This window comes from Rhipicephalus sanguineus, chromosome 1, assembly GCF_013339695.2.
Source record: "Rhipicephalus sanguineus isolate Rsan-2018 chromosome 1, BIME_Rsan_1.4, whole genome shotgun sequence".
Classification (NCBI taxonomy): Eukaryota; Metazoa; Arthropoda; class Arachnida; order Ixodida; family Ixodidae; genus Rhipicephalus; species Rhipicephalus sanguineus.
Window position 1 is genome coordinate 243,518,392 of NC_051176.1, and position 16,035 is coordinate 243,534,426.

A 16,035-nucleotide genomic window follows, 5' to 3' on the forward strand; every position below is an offset into this window, starting at 1 on the left:
TGGCAACTTTTTTGGCGAAAGTTGTAAAAAAAATGGCGACTTTTGGCGACTTTTTGCTCGTCGTTTGGCGACATTTTCTCGAAAGTCAGTGGCAACCCTGCTGGCGAGCGCGAGCGCACCCCAGGCTGCTCTTCATTCTCTTCTGCTACTCTTCATACGCTGCCGCCAGCGCTCCCACAAATGTTAAAAAAAGCAAAAAAAAAAAGCATTGCAGGTGGTTTAGGGGCCTTTTAAAGAACACGCGGAAAAACGTTAAAAAAATTTGTGTGTTAGTTATTGCGCAAGATCGGTGCCTAAAAATAGTTTTTGATCATCCCAACGATTTTTTTTCTTTTTTTTTTGCGCAACGGAACTTACGTCGTGTACGCAAGCCTTCGTCACTTCAAGTCGCCCAAAAAACGATTTCTAGTCGGTGTTTACCAACTGCTGCATGCAATTGGCATTTTCTGGCCCGTTTCATTTTACTGGCAATTTAATCCATGAATGACAAGTTTCGGCAGACTGTCTCACGTAGTGTACAACGCTATGTCACACAACACATATAGGTCACAGAAGGGCCTTAGCACAGGCACGCGAGTTCCAGCATCGGGGCGACACAGCGCTATCGCAGTATGCGTCGCACCTGATATACTATAAGTGGCGACTTGGTATAGCGACGCGCTATACCGCTATGCCAACGCAAAGCTCTGTAGAAACGCTGGGCAACGCGCTGCGTGTTTGGTAGTAACGTCCGGAAGCTGGCTACGTACAACGCCAACGTAACGTTAGGGTGGATAACTGGCTGTGTTGGCTTAGCATGCGCCGAGGCGAAAGGTGCAAAGACGGTGATCGGCAGAGACAGATAAAAGACGCCCTATGTGTTGTTATTGCTGTTGTTGTTCAGCTATAGTTTTTATGTGTATCTCTCTTTGTCGTCGTCTTCGCGCCTTTCTCCTCGAAACAACATAACGCCTTCGCTGAAGAAGCTTTCAACATTATAATTTTAGCGTTAATTTAACCGCAACCGTTGTTCTAAATTTTACTCGAAACAGTTATAAGTAGCTGTGATGTATTTGTGTCGCATTACAAGCAAGACACTTTTTTTTTCTGTAACAGGCGTATTAAACCGCAATGTACAGGAGCAATGCAAATAAAAAAAAGCAGAAGCACCATTTTCTTCTTTTACCATGGCATACTTTCAGCGCGCGCACTTTCTTTTTTATTACACGTGAGTGCGCTCACGCTTGCATGCGCATTTTGAAACTTTAGTTCCACCTGGCGCGCCGGCTCGTGTCGCTTCCGTTCTTCGTCTCTTTTCCTACGATACTCCACCTGTAGCGCTTTGTATAAGACGAGTCTTTTCGCTCTCCGCGTGGCTCCTAATGCTTTTCTACTCCATTCTGCTCTCTCACTGAGATGCCACCAATATAATTGTTGCTTCAGTGAGGGTACACGTCACCACATTTCTCGAAGTTTCTCTCCAGGCTGCTTCTCCTGCCATGCACCGTGGCCGCGCATCGGTTGCAGCACGAGCGAAGCAGAGGAAGACGAAACCACCGCGCGCACGGAGTCGCGAGGTGCACGCTGTGGTCCGGGCCGCGATCACACGCAGATCGAACATTGGCAGCGTACGATCAGGTCGGCTGCATCTCGGGCACCTGGGATGCTCTACTGTGACTGCCAATGATCCGCGCTCGTATAAGGTGGGACCCCAACGCTGCTTGCCAGCGTTCTCTTCGTGTCCTTTTTCGCCTTCGCGACCGCCCTCGACGCTGGCCGGCCCCGTAATTTTCTTCATTTGCTCCTTTTCCCCAGATAGCCCTTTTGTCGGGCCTCGAGGCTCAGTGCTAGGCCTAGCGGGGCTGGAGTGGGGCTTACCTCATATCTACTCTTAACGCTTAGGCTTGCTTCAGCGGCTTTAGATCCTCTCTCCTCTTACTGCAGGGTGCAATATTTTCTTAACGGCGCACTGCACTTTATGAATTTCAGGACCATGTTTCAAGTCAAGGGCAGCTTGGTCATCTTCACACTGCTGTCCCTCTGGAGCGGGTGCTTCGCCACAGCGAGGCGACGGCGGACCAAAGATGGTAAGCTGCTTTTCCGACATTCCCTTCCGTTGCGTGGCGTGCCCACTTTTCTAGCTGCTGAGAGCTCCGCTTGCCTGTTCGCTTGGATTAGTATTTTTGCGTTTATTTTAGTAAAGCTCACGAGCGGCCGCTGTGCGTAGAGAAAAAAAGGCGCCTGTCTGTACTGTCTAGGCTTTCGAGGTGGTAGCAGCCGAACTTTCTGGAATGCCCCGGTGCACGCGCTCGGCCTCTAGACGATTCGCAGTGACACGTAAGCCTAACCCGAAGGACGCGAGTACCGAAGCTCAGGAACTATGCGAGACTCGGGGTTGCACTTAATGCGAATAACATTGCGGATCAGTTGGGAAATTGTTTGTTTGAGATCGACTTTTTTCTTTTCTTTCCGCAATTTGCGCCACGTGCGCACGTCCCATGCACGCGGCGTGTGTGGAGCGTGCGGAGGCCGCGTGTTTAGCCGTTCCTCTAGATGTCGAATGAAGCTCCTTTAATTAAAATATTTCGTCCGATATATTTATTCCTTAGATATATCATGCTCGTTTTGGGCTTGCTGCAAGTAGGCCGACCCTCCTCTTTGCTAACATGCCGGTTAGTAAGAGGTTCTTCCTTTCGGGGATTAAATTTGTCGTTTCTATAGATATTTATCCGAAGCATGCATGTGCAATACCCCGCGTTTCGCGCATAACGATTCGCGACTTATTAACTGCCAAAACGGGACAACTTATTTGTCGAGGAAGGCGTGGACTTTTACCGGACTACTTGACTTTTCACTTTTTTTTCTGCGCATTATCTCGGATATACGGTGTGGAAGTCGCACCTATTTCTAGAATTTTCGAGAAGTGAAGGCTTTGCGATTTCTGACCAGCACTTAAGGCGATGCCCATTTTCACATGCACTCCTTCTCTGCTACTGCGCTTCATTAGGCCCATAACTACCACGGCATACGGTACAAAGTGAGAATTATTTAGCATGTTCAGAAGGGGCTTCCTTCCAATTTTTTTGTTAAAACCGCTTAATCGTTCGTGGGTTTCGCGTCGTCCTCATCCGTTGTAACCGAGCGAACGGCTAGCATCATCCTTGCACTAGTCGTAGGCTTCGGACCCAATACGCACGCGCTACTTCTGAACATGCTAAATAATTCTCGCTTTTGTGAACGCAGACGACAGCAGAAATTGGAGGACATTGATAGCGAAGAGAAAGGAGGAAAAAGGAGCGTACAGCTGAGAATGTGGAGAGGAGCGACCGAGGAGACACAGCGCTGGCGTAGACTTTGGACCCAATACGCACGCGATACTTCGCCTGCGTCGCCACGACCGCTGTAGAATGGGCGCGTTCAGTTAGTGTGCTCTACACGGCAGAGTTCACACTTAGAACAGCTAAAAGCGACTTCCGGTGCGTGATAAAGCAAGGTAGTGCCCGTCAAATGGCGGCATGGTCGTGTTTGAACGAGCCGAACGGGCTCCACGCGAGCCACGCGTTCCCGTGTTCATCGTTTTTTTTTCTTTGCTGCAACGCAACCCCTGGGCGTGCTTAGCCGCGGTTGCTAAACGAACCGCGTGAGCATCAGCTCAGCGCCGCCGACGCTAGAGTCCTGCTGCGCTCTAATTTTATATTAGCGACGATCGCAATCATTGGCGATTTTTTGCGCCAATCATAATACGCGCACTCGTAAAAAAAAAAAAAAAGTTAAGGCAGCTTCGCACCAGTGGTGCCAAGCCTGAAGGAAGTGCGGAGCTGGGCGGCTTTCTTTCTTTCTTTCTTTCTTTCTTTCTTTCTTTCTTTCTTTCTTTCTTTCTTTCTTTCTTTCTTTCTTTCTTTCTTTCTTTCTTTCTTTCTTTCTTTCTTTCTTTCTTTCTTTCTTTCTTTCTTTCTTTTTCTTTCTTTCTTTCTTTTCTTTCTTCTTTCTTTCTTTCTTTCTTTCTTTCTTTCTTTCTTTCTTTCTTTCTTTCTTTCTTTCTTTCTTTCTTTCTTTCTTTCTTTCTTTCTATTTCTCGCTACCTCTTTCTCTCTCTCTCTCTTTTTCTCTTCCTGTCGTGCTGTCTGTTTTTTCCATCTCTTTTGTGTCTGTTTCTTTCTCTTTCTCTCGTGCATTTCGTTCCGTCTTTCCATCTTTTTTCTTTCTTCCCCTTCTTTCGCTATATTTCTCTTTCTTTCTATCGTTTTGTTTCTTTCTCTCTCTATTTCTCTCTCCCTGTACTCGTTCTCTCGCCCTTCCGAGTTACTGCATTCCACGCCGGACAAATCGGCGCAGCGCGAGAGCGCGCGCCGGGCGCACATGCTTCGGGGAGCGATGAGGAGGACGAAGAGCGCGTGCCGGCCGAGTTATTGCGTTGCACGCGCTAGAAAGGCAGAGGTAATTCAGGATGATGATAGTTTCTGCGAACGCGAAGCGGCATAACGAAAAGCATTACAGCTCCGCTCTAAAAAGGGTACACGACAGAAGCGGGCCTCTCCACACTAGTTGTCACGCTGCGGAGAAGCCAGCATTCACTAGCGTTTCTGAAGCGGCTACGCGTGCGTGAAAACGCACACACTTTGGTACAGCCTTTGAGCTATGATAGAAGTGTCATATACAGGCTATTGGGTATGTCACACTAAGTTCTAGCGCCAGAAAAATGTGTCCCATTGGGCAACGACAAAGAGCCCAGGCGCAAGCGAGTTGTGCGGTTTGGGACATCTTTATAATGCGAAATGTGTCCTCAGACCATTGCATCTCCAGCTCCCCCCCCCCCCCCCCCCCCCGCCAAAAAAATAATTTTGCATTTACGGGGTGTTCCACTGCCTCCGCGATCGGCACACCTTTGACCAAGCGAAGACTTCATGCGATGACGTCATTGATGACGTCATAGCACGCAATTTTGCACAGTTCATGTCAACGCTGGACACCCGGTTAGACATAAAGCTTGTGCACTAACAAAACTAGCGTCGCTAGCCAGTTGAAATAGTAATGTTACAAGATAGCGCCTTCAAATCCCATGTCAGCACCCTTCATCGTCTCTTTGGCTTAGCCCGACGATGTAGCAGTGACGAGCGTTGAACCTGTATTGACGACGCATCTTTTGTAAGGGCATTTTTCCCATTAACTGGCGCTCTGTAGTAGGCTGCTGATAGCGATCCGCTGAAAAACGAGATTGCCGCTGCAATGGTAAATCCGATACAGCCCTTAAGAAACATCAATACAGGCTCTTAACTGTATTTACGGGGAAAGATGTTGATGCAATTCCATAGTACAAAGTACTTCTCTACTTAAAATGACGCAAATGGAATTTCCGAGTTCTGAATGCTTTTTGTTCGTAAGTTTGTTTGCCATTATCCAGCCGTCTACCGCAATGTCAGACGTCATAATTGGCTGACATTTACTCTTGCGATATTTACCGTGAAAGCCGTTTGTCAACGGAGGCTGTGTTCTTGCTTTTCAAAATGCGCCCACCTTAAAGCGTTTATACTACTTTATGATCTATACAGATGTCAGCTTCTCTTACTTCATTTTCAAAACTTGTTCCAAACAGACCTGATGTGTGTTTAGTCATCGGAGGTGCAGGTTTTCTGGACACTGTTAAGCATACGGTATGTCAGCAGAACGACTGACAGCGAGGAAAGATATTCGTTTTATTGTCAGTCTCTTGAAGACATTCGGTAGCCTCGAGCTCACTTCTGCATTATCAACCCATACTGTAGCCATACCTTCAGCGTTTTTAGAACCATATTGCAGCTTCATTAATTCTCCGCAATACTTAATTGCGTTCCAAAGCGTCATAACCTCGTTGTGTCCATGTGCCCTTGCGGATTATTATCGTCAATGCTTAGCAGTGATAAAAATTGATTGTGCGTCTTCCGTTTGGTGTTATAAATTAGATGTAAAGGCGAGACAGAACCCACGCTCCGTATTCACAAAATACTTCTTGCGCTAGAACGATTCGGAATAGTATCGCTATCAGGAAAAGTCGGGACGGGTAGGGAAAGTTTATTTCAACAAACTAGATTTTTTTTTTAGTTCAGCGCAAGGGAATACTGCGTTCCGTTCGGAAGGGCTTTTTAATGTGAACTTCACCTTCGCTATGTCCGTAATTGGGTGGCTGGATTTCGCACTTACCTAAAATTTCAGAGTACGTTTTTTTGAATAGAATGCCTGCCGTGGTAGGCTAAGGTGCGGCGCTGCAAAGGTTGAGGACGCGGGTTAGAATTCCAGTCCGCGGCAGTACTGCAAAGGGGGCGATATGCACACGAGGTGGTCAGAATTGACGCGGAGCTTCCCACTCCAGTGTGCCACATTACTATATCGTAAATATGGCGCGCAAAAACTTCAATGCCCGAAATCACAAAACTTCTCTTTCGTAAGTGCTGTGCCCCATTGGACAACGGTCTTCGCTAATGATATGTCCAGCATCAGGATTGGCCGAAATATTCTCCTACGAACATTTTTAGCGCAAGATGGTTTCGTGAATACGGGCCCAGAAATCAATTTTTGTTAGTACGGTTCTATCTCGAGTCTTCTATTCTGTGTGGCTTGCTCGTACGATTTCTAGTACAGCCGCACGTCGCTTGATTAAAGCCGAGGTCTTGGGTGAGTTAATGTTCAGTAAAACCCGCAAAACATAGCTCGATATGTCGTGTAATGTGATATAAAACTTGTAATGAATTTACCGTATTTTCGATACGAATTTCGGTGCGCAAGTTGGCTTCACGGCGGTACTTTACGATAATGCAAGAAAGGCGGCTTCACAAAAATACGCAGGATTTTTAAAATTTTTTATTTTCCGCGGTTTGTGGTCCGGGTTGCGGATTATATGCAGGGGCGGATTATACGCGACAAGACACGGCACCGACGTAGGCAGCGCTTCATGTTCATACGCAGCTGTACGAACTGCTCGGGCGCCGGAAGCCTCTAGGTCGCCTTAGCCCCCATGTCGGCCTTGTTCTTCAATATCGTCCTCAGCGTGTTTTTTGGGTAGCTGTATGCAGCAGCTACATCAGAATTTTTTTCTGCACGTTCGTCTCATTTGATTATCGCTAGCTTTGCGGAGAAGAGCAGGTTTTCATGGCAGGCATCGCGTTAACAAAGGGAGCAGATGATCGCGGAGAAGGGAACGGCGACCGGGCCTGACCGAGCCCGACGGGCGACAGGTCATGAAAGAGCACGAGGTGCCAAGGGGTATTTCACATAACTGCGTACGGCGCCCTCCTAATCAAACCACTCGCTCTCGCAAATGCTTGCGGGAAAGCCCCCTTTCGCGCCAAATTCTTGTGAGGGAAAGCAAACTTCAACGCGCATCTGATGTTCGATGTACGAAGGGTTGCGACAACTTTTTGGTCGATGTAGCCGTAGATTTCCATACACATGGACTCCAAAGCATTGTCGTGTTCTAAAACAGTTCGACATAAAGTAGAATTCGATTTACTCTAGTTCTGTATGGTCGGATTTGAGTGTAGTGGATTGACGAGGTAAGGAACGTTTTGCATCAAGTACGCTCGCGAAACAGATTGCTAGCCTGTCACCTGTAATCGGTGCGTTCGTGGTTTTCGCGGCATTATAGCTAGACAGCGAATTTTTTAGAGGCGATCGAGCTGCAGCGGTGCAGAAATGTTTGCAGCGTCAGCAGCAGCATGGTATGGCACAGGATCGGCATTATGGGGTGATGTCACGCGCTACAAGGTTTCACTGAGCGATTGTCTACTGAAGAAAGGACAGTTGCTGACGCAGAGACTACTGAAAAAAGCGGCTATGAATAGAGAAATTCTTCCGCTACAGTGATCGTTTTGCGAGCCATCTGATCGAGCTACTCCCAGAATTTGCTTCTTAGGCATGGCTAACAGAAACAGCGTAGGTAACCTCGGTCACCATGACTCTAGTTATCTCATAAGGCGATGGGGAACTAATCTAGTGTGAGTGCCACGATGCTCGCCGTTTCGAGAAACCGTTTGGCATGCCGTGTCGGCATGCCAAATCGCGTTGTCTTCGTACTAAACGACGCCGTCGTACTCGTCGCTCGTGATGTTCTTTTTCTCAACACTACGCGGCTGATCGTTGTAAACATGTTCGGCTGGTGTCCCTTGCACGCGCCCTTAGCCATACGCGTACTTGCCCTCTTAATGATACCGGGATTTCGGGACCGTCACGAAATGTGTACTTCGATTTCGGCTATCAAGTCGTAGCGGTCCCTTGATCTCGGCGCTGGTTTCTGTGCTTTAAATCCATATGCTACTCGTAAAACGCAATATTTCATAGCTGCCCACATCGGATACGTTAGCAAATTCTCTGTATAATCTGCTCTTAATCTGACCGTCAGCTGTAGTTAGCAGGAACCTTGGGAAATTTTGGTCAACAGTGTAAAATAGTTAAGTGCGTAGAGCAGAAAGTGCGCTGTAATTAATGAAAAATTATATTTCTTCTTAGTTGTTTCCGAGGCGTGTCTCAACGAAGGCGTTCGAGTGAGCGAGTGCAGGGCGGCGTTCATCACGGAGCTCGAGATGATGCACTCGATGAACCAGAACAACCAGCATACGAACTGCACGTAAGTGCATTATGGCTCTCCTTATAGCTACGGTTCACCATAACCATTTTCTACGGATACAAGAAAGCAAGGTTAACCCTTTGACCGTACGGGTATAGCATTTTGTTGACCTAATTCTCAGTGACTTTTTGAAGGGCATGCACGACATCTCACTGGCTTTTAATGTGTCGAAATGAGACACGTGCTACTGCTGTACGCAGGAACCATACGCGATGGACAATTCGCACGTTGTCGTAACGAAGGATTTGTTCGCACATGAAGCAAACGATATAATTGCCGTTTGCAAAGATAAATTTTAACAGAGAAAATTATTTGCTACAATATTAGCATAAATTAGCTTTTGATCTGAGCAAAGAAGTTGGTTGCCTCTATGAAACCAATTATTTTTGATAAAGACAGGAGCCTAGTTGAATAAGTTTACCTTTGTGAAACAGCGCTACAGCAGTAATAGCACAAATCGGAGGACGTACGCCGGTCGTACGTCCTCTACATCTTTCTTAGCCCTGGAACATAGGCAGATCCATATGTTAATCATCATTCCCTTCTTACCACGCTTGGAGTTCCCGTAGATACCAGCGCCAAAGATCCCTGTAGTAGGTTTTGTAGGAAGCTCTGTTAGTTAGGTGCGGAAAGCTACATTGTGGTTGCCGTGACGTTATGGTCTGCCGCCTAGACTAGGGTTTCATCAAACGTGTTGTCAGGCTCTGATGAAAAACGTGATTAATGCTAGCAGGGGTGAGCGCATTAGCGTTTCAGAGAAATCTACACAGACGGCTGTATGCTTGTTGTTGTTAGCGTTTATTCACCCAGAAACAACTCTGGCTATGCGGCACCACAAGGCTGTGTGCGTAAAGCCAGTTGCTTAAAACACTTAAGCTGAAACCTTGGCTGAAAGCATGGAATATGTCAAAATTGGTCGATACCTTCATAAAATGTATAGTTCGTCCGAGGGCAACGAAGTCGGCTCATTTACCTAAACGAAATAACTCAATCGACTTTGTTCTTAAGGAGAAAAAGCAACAAGAAAGTATCGGGAGGACTCAAATTAACGGCTTCTGCACGCCACTTGCCAATCGTGGCACTGATAACATGCTTATGGTATTGTGGGCAACTAAGAGTTAAATACACGGGTCAGCTTTATGTCTCAATTATGCTTCGCTCCTACTTTGCTAACTGTACTACGCGCGCTAGTTAGCGCGAACTTGCGAGAGTTCGTTTATAAAAGTGGCAATATTCGTTATCGTTGCGGCGTTCGTCTGTGCTACTCCGATCACTGCGGCCGGAGCGTGAACGCTAGTCAATGAGCAATTGTGTTTACGCCCAAACAGTCTGTAAATGTGCATATTAGCAATGGCGGTCAGTTAAAAGCATTTAACGAGTGCGAGGCTTTGTAATTACTTGTTACTGTTCTGGAATGTAACAGCCGTCGATGGTTAGGCGCATACATAGCGTAAACATAAATTGGAATACGGAAGGAATAAAACGCAAGTTACGTGTAACCACATAAGTGACTAGTAATCGCTCTTTAGTAGCCCTTCAAGCGTATTCCAATGGGTACATTTCGTTAGGGAACAAATGCGGATGAACCTGGAGACGGTACAACGCATTGCATTTTTTTCCAACTTCGCTATGCTGATAGAACGGGCCCCCAATCTGTCAGTTTCCTACCTGTTGAGCTTACTAAATGGCTCGTATACGTCGTGCACAGCGATGACACAATTTGGGCCGGCGCTTTGTGCCGCTACCTTAAAAATTTGCTGCACTAGGCTTTTCTGTGCGTAATGCACTTACGCACGCAGCGCAATGGGATACTACATGACGCATGCTCACTTACGCTTACCTAGGTAATGATGCGTGGAAGCTCAATTATGCGCGCTAGATTTTGTAGTCGCGCATATTGGATGATGGCACTAGTTTTAAATTTTAATTGATATGCGCTGAGGAGACGGCGACATAATATGGAACGACGAAGCTGAGGGGTTTTCTTGGAGTGATTAGTTCTCTGAACTATATTTTCCCAGCCATTTTGACAGTTGCCGGGTTCTTACGTGAGAAAGGCATGATATAATTGATGCACGCCGTAGTAGGGTACTCCAGATAATTTTGATCAACTGGGATTACTTAATGTGTAAACGGGGTGTTTCATGGAAACAGCGTAGCGAGAAAATTTCAGAAGAATAAGCTTCTTAGAGGCCACTGTCTGTCAACCACAACTAGGTTAATCACAAACCACCCCATAGGGCTCCATAAGGTTACCTTAAAGAACCAATGTTTTGCGGGGTATATAACATTCAACAATTGAAATGAAATGGTAGTGTAAGCCACTGCTTGTTGAAATGTTGAAATGTGTACCGCATTACTTACAAGAGTATCATCCATTTGCTCCGATAATTTCAGTAAACAATTGAGCATATATATCCTGAAGAATATAACTGCAAAACAAAACGTTTGTATTGTACAACTGAACTCTTTCGAACACAACAACACAAGCAGATTGTGTTGCCTCAATGCGCCTTGTCTTTCTCTGCAGGTTATACTCCAAGTTGGAATGTTGCATGGTGACCGAGTATGGAGCGCTGGGATGTGGCGACAAAGAAGCTATTAACAAGGCCATATCGTTTGCCATAAAAGACCACCAGAGTTACGACAATTGCCCCAAAGGACTTTGTGACCCAGCCTCAGTCAATGGCAGCTTCAAGATTATGCGAGACATGGATGAAAACCTGCACGGTCGCGATGCTGTCTCTGGTTTGGTCAATGCGCCCAAGAGGAAAGTCAAACGAGATGTCCACGCTGCGATGGAAGCACAGACATCTGAAGTCGGCAGCGAGACCAACAAAAGCTTCTTAGAAGAGCATCTTAAGGCGCCCAAGCACAAAGGAAAAAAGAAGGGGCACAAAAGAGGACACAAAGGGAAAAAAGGAAAGAAACCAAAGCTGACCGCTGATGACCTACCGAAGACCGCTGTTAGCCCGGACCACAAAGGTGACACAAGCCTCGAGGTTGTCACGGCAAAAGCCCACAACGGTGAGGAAGGCTCCGCGACATTCGCCAGTATCAAAGCAGCCGACCACGGCAAAGAAACTATCAAACCGAAGGCCGCTGTTAGCCCGGACCACAAAGGTGACACAAGCCTCGAGGTTGTCACGGCAAAAGCCCACAACGAAGGGGAAGGATCTGTGACTTTCGTCAGTATCAAAGCAGCCGACCACGACAAAGAAAATATCAGCGCTGGAAAAAGTGCTCTAGAGAGCAAGAACAGCACGGATATGCCCAAGAGTAGTGAAGCCAAAACATCGTCTGTAGCAGCTGGCGTGCCACCAGCTGCACCAGCTGAAGTTGCACCGGTGAACGGTGCCGCGACGAGTGTTAGCAGTCTGGAAAAGGAGGCCGTCACTGGTGGAGCTGGCGGTCACGATGCACTGGCAAACGTGAAAGTCCCAATCAGCATTGAGATTGTGAAAAACATCTCCCTGTCCGACATAGGAAGGACCTCTAAGAAAACTCATCGCCGGAGGAGGCACCACAGAAGTAAGCCATCTAAGGGGGCACTGAATTCTGAAACTACTAAGGGGCTGCCAGAAGTTAACAAGGCACACGCAAGTGAAACCACATCTTCGAATCAGAGCCAGGTTTCAAATACTGCAGGCGAGGGGTCCCTTGTCCATAGCGAAGGAATTCCTGTCGATTCTCGCCAGTCAACCGTAACCGTATCTAATAAAGGACAATCCCAGTCGGGCACATCTGAAGCACCTGGTCACGGCCAAGCGAAACTTGAAATGAAAGATGGTACCGCCGTGGATTCGGCTTCTATTACGAGCGTGAACAAAAGCTCCCCCAGCGACTCTCACACTTCCAACAGCACATTAGCAAGTGATGCAGCGGAAAAGAAAGAATCTGACAAGAAAGGCTCATCAGGCGAGATCACTGCAGACAAATCGGTCGTTTCAGGCACAGCGGTCGGTAATCAAACGAAAAATGACAAGCTACTCGCCGAGAAAAGGCAGAACGAAGTCAATGCTCACACTGGATCTGAGGGAAAGAAACCTGAGATAGTAAGCAAAGAGCACGGGAACGAAACTGCACTGATCGAAGCCAACAAAACTGCTGCAGCCGTGGGCGACGGGCTTCTGCAGGATGTGAAAAACTTGGAAAAATCTAATGACGCAGAAAAACAAACGACGAAGTTGGCACACGAGGGAAATCTAGACAAAGATATAGGAACTTTTGCTCCTCTATCCGAAATAAGCGGAGAGAACGGCAACCTTTTATACTTACCAAAAAGCAAGGCCAAGTTAACGAATAATGCAGAGGTCCCGGATGCAAGCCTTGAAAGCAACACGAGGTCTGGAAGTGGTGTCGCATCTACTGAAGAAGGAAAGAATGCCGATGCAGCAGGAAAATCCGGCCTAGAGAAAGACGAACCCAAGAACTCCAAGTTAAGCGACGTTCCAGAGATCAGTCTTGCAGTGCACAGGCTTGAGAAAAAGCACGACATTTCTTCTGATGCCAGCTCCTTCGCTCATGAGTCTTTAGAAGATCGCGCACGCAAAACGACGACAAATCAGACAAAAGTATCCGACACCAAGAGTGAAACTGTGAATCTCTCGAGTACAGCCAACGCCAGTGCAGCCCACAACCAGACAGCTCACAACCAAACATTGGAAGAAGAGCTCTCAACATCGGGGAGGAGGCACGTTGACAACAAGACGGGTGCATTGAGTGAAGCCGCGGTGAACTTGAAGGACCCGAAGCAGGTTTTTGGAAGTGGGCCACTCATTGAAGTGAAAGGACACAAGGGAGGAAGCGTCGAAAAACAAATGGTGCATGCCTACGAGACTGGGGAGTCCGGCGAGAACATCAAAGGAAAAAACAGCCTGATTGATGACCTAGTGGACCAGTACGGATCAGGCGGTAGTGACTACGACTTGAAGTACGGAAGGGATTTGAAGAAGAGGCACAGGCCACGCTTCCGGGATGACGACGATGCACCTAAGGTAAGACGAAAGCAGTGGGATGGTGACGAGCCGTTCGAGGTTGATACAACACGAGATCCTTTTCAGGAATATCCAAGCGTGAAGGACGGGGATCCTAGGACCGGAGGCCTATATGTGGGAAATCGCGGGCGTAGACATTCAGCCGAGGAGGAGAACGTGAGGATTGCGCGGCACAAGAAAGTGCACCGCCGGAAGCCAGAGAATGACTACAACTACGAGAGCATGGTACGCTGGAAGCTCCTGGAAGAACTTGACAGCATCCTTGATCCTAAGAACTCTCCTGACGCTGAGACCATGAACAAGCCTTCTGGACCAGAATTTAGACACGAAAAGGACGATGACATGGATCAGTGGAAAAGGCGACTGCAGGCACTGAAGGTGCAAGTTCAGGCGCAGTCTGGTGAGCGCATTGTGGGAGGAGCGGGAGATTCCTTCCGCGATGCAGACGCGATGCGAGATGGCGAGATGTACTACCGCAAGTACCGAAGACAGAGCCCGCTTGCTTACGGCCAAGGCTACGAAGGCGTTGAACGACCAATCGTCAAAGACCCTCTCATTCATCAGGCCAAGAAAAGGTTTTGGATTGAACGCCAAGAAAGTGACTCTAATAAATCTGCTCACGATACAGAGCATCAGGGTGCGGCGGGCATTCACTTGCGTCCTCTTCCAGAAGCACCAGGTCGCGAATTGCCTCCGGCCGTGGAAACAGCAGAGAAGCATCCGCCTAATGAGTCCATGGGAGTCATGAGAGAAGCGGCCCCTTATGTGGCAGGTCATCGTCTCATCTCGTCGGATAGTCGTGCGTCGCAGATGTCTGGACTAGGAGCGAGGAGGTTCAGCAACAGGAGGGCCGCTAGAGCGCGACGGCTGAGGGGCAGCCGCGGATCGAGGAAGCTCCACAAAAGCCTCAAGGACACCGAAGGCCTTAAGATCCTGAGAAACGACGACCTCCAGGGAGACGACGACGACGACGACGACGATGATGCGGACGATGACGATGATGAGGACGATGATGAGGATGAGAAAGAAGCAGCAGGAATAAAAAAATCCACCTTACCCGCCATCAGCCCTAAAGGACAAGTCGGACGCGTCGATGCAGCTGAGAGGCCACTCATGAGCTTCGGAGAGAGGGTGCACACTATGGAGCCGACAAAAACGACGCCAAAGAAAGAAATCAAGCCAGCAGGAAATCTAGTAGGCAGTGCTGGTGAGTGTCTCATAAGATATCCTAATTACCGCTATGCTCTTTTCGAAACTGCCTTAACAATTAAAATGTAAACTATTTTAATCACTGCGCCCACGTGTTCTTGCGCAGAGTCGCCCGACTGCGTTCCTGACACTCTGAGAGCTCACACAGACTACTGCCGAGGAATCTACACCAAGCACCAACTTTCTATTGAAGAAGCTCGGAAGATTGCATCAAAGAAAACTATGGCTTGCTAGTGAGTATTCATTTCTTTTAGTAAGTAGATAAGAAATGCAGTTGCAGAGGTGAAACGTGCTTGTTCACCCGAACAGCTGTGCCAATACTCCCAGTGATCTTCATTATACTTCAATCGACAATCTTACGTACGCTTAATTTCCAATACTGAATGAGTTGAAGGGTCCGTGTCATGCCATAGTATGGTGGAAACTCCTCACTAAATCGGTAGCGCACTGCACAGGCAGCGCTTCGACAAAGCAAGCGGCGCGCTCATTTTCGCGATCTCCGCATAAACGTATTCTCCAATATTTTGCGAAAGAGGTAACCTTTTCTCCGTTCCGTCGCTTGCTACGTCTTTAGTTCACGGCACAGTCAATGCGTGCAGTTATGTGCATGAACTCATTATCTATTATCTATTTTATAGTCCCATACCTTGGCCCTGTCAGCTGCGCAAAACGAATGACGGCATTTTGACGTCGGCCGAGCATTGACATTCTCCAGTCTAGAATTTTCGCGCTGTTAGCAGCCTTGCAGTTCGCTGGGAAAATTCAGATACGGCAGAAAGCGTAGCGCGATAATGGAGCCATGTTTTGTTTTCACTTTGTGGCTGTTCGGTGGTGCATGATCGGTGCAGCCGATATAGACACTTGACGAGAATGCATGGTTACAAAATGGTCCACATTGGATAAAGTATAAAAACAATGTTTTTTGTCAATGCAAGTTCTATGCCTGATTGCTGCGTTTTTTTTTCCTTCGCAGTAAACTGGAGTCTATCAAGGGTTGCCTGTCAGCTGGAAGCTACTTTTCAAAATGTGTCGGCTCGAACAACAACGAGTTTCAAGAGTTGCAGGGCTCTGTCATGAGCCAGATGCGCGACCTGCGATGCGGCAGCTCCGTCCTTTCCGGCTCTACCATGCTCTTGGTACTTGCGGTGGCCCTGAACCACCTGCTGCGCGGAGGAAACTGAAAGAAGCCCCACACAGGGAAGAGGTGTCTCTGTAAAGAACACCAATGTAAATAAAAAGTTCTACAGTACACTA

General features: G+C 47.6%; 1 protein-coding gene across 1 annotated transcript; it reads left to right on the forward strand.

The window, feature by feature from the left end:
• Positions 1-1,972: 1,972 nt before the first annotated feature.
• On the forward strand, positions 1,973-16,035 carry LOC119382066 (uncharacterized). Its single transcript, XM_049412617.1, has 5 exons — positions 1,973-2,066; positions 8,458-8,575; positions 11,106-14,779; positions 14,888-15,014; positions 15,755-16,035. Exons 1-5 carry the CDS (start codon positions 1,973-1,975, stop codon positions 15,960-15,962), a joined length of 4,221 nt encoding a protein of 1,406 aa, XP_049268574.1. The 3' UTR covers positions 15,963-16,035.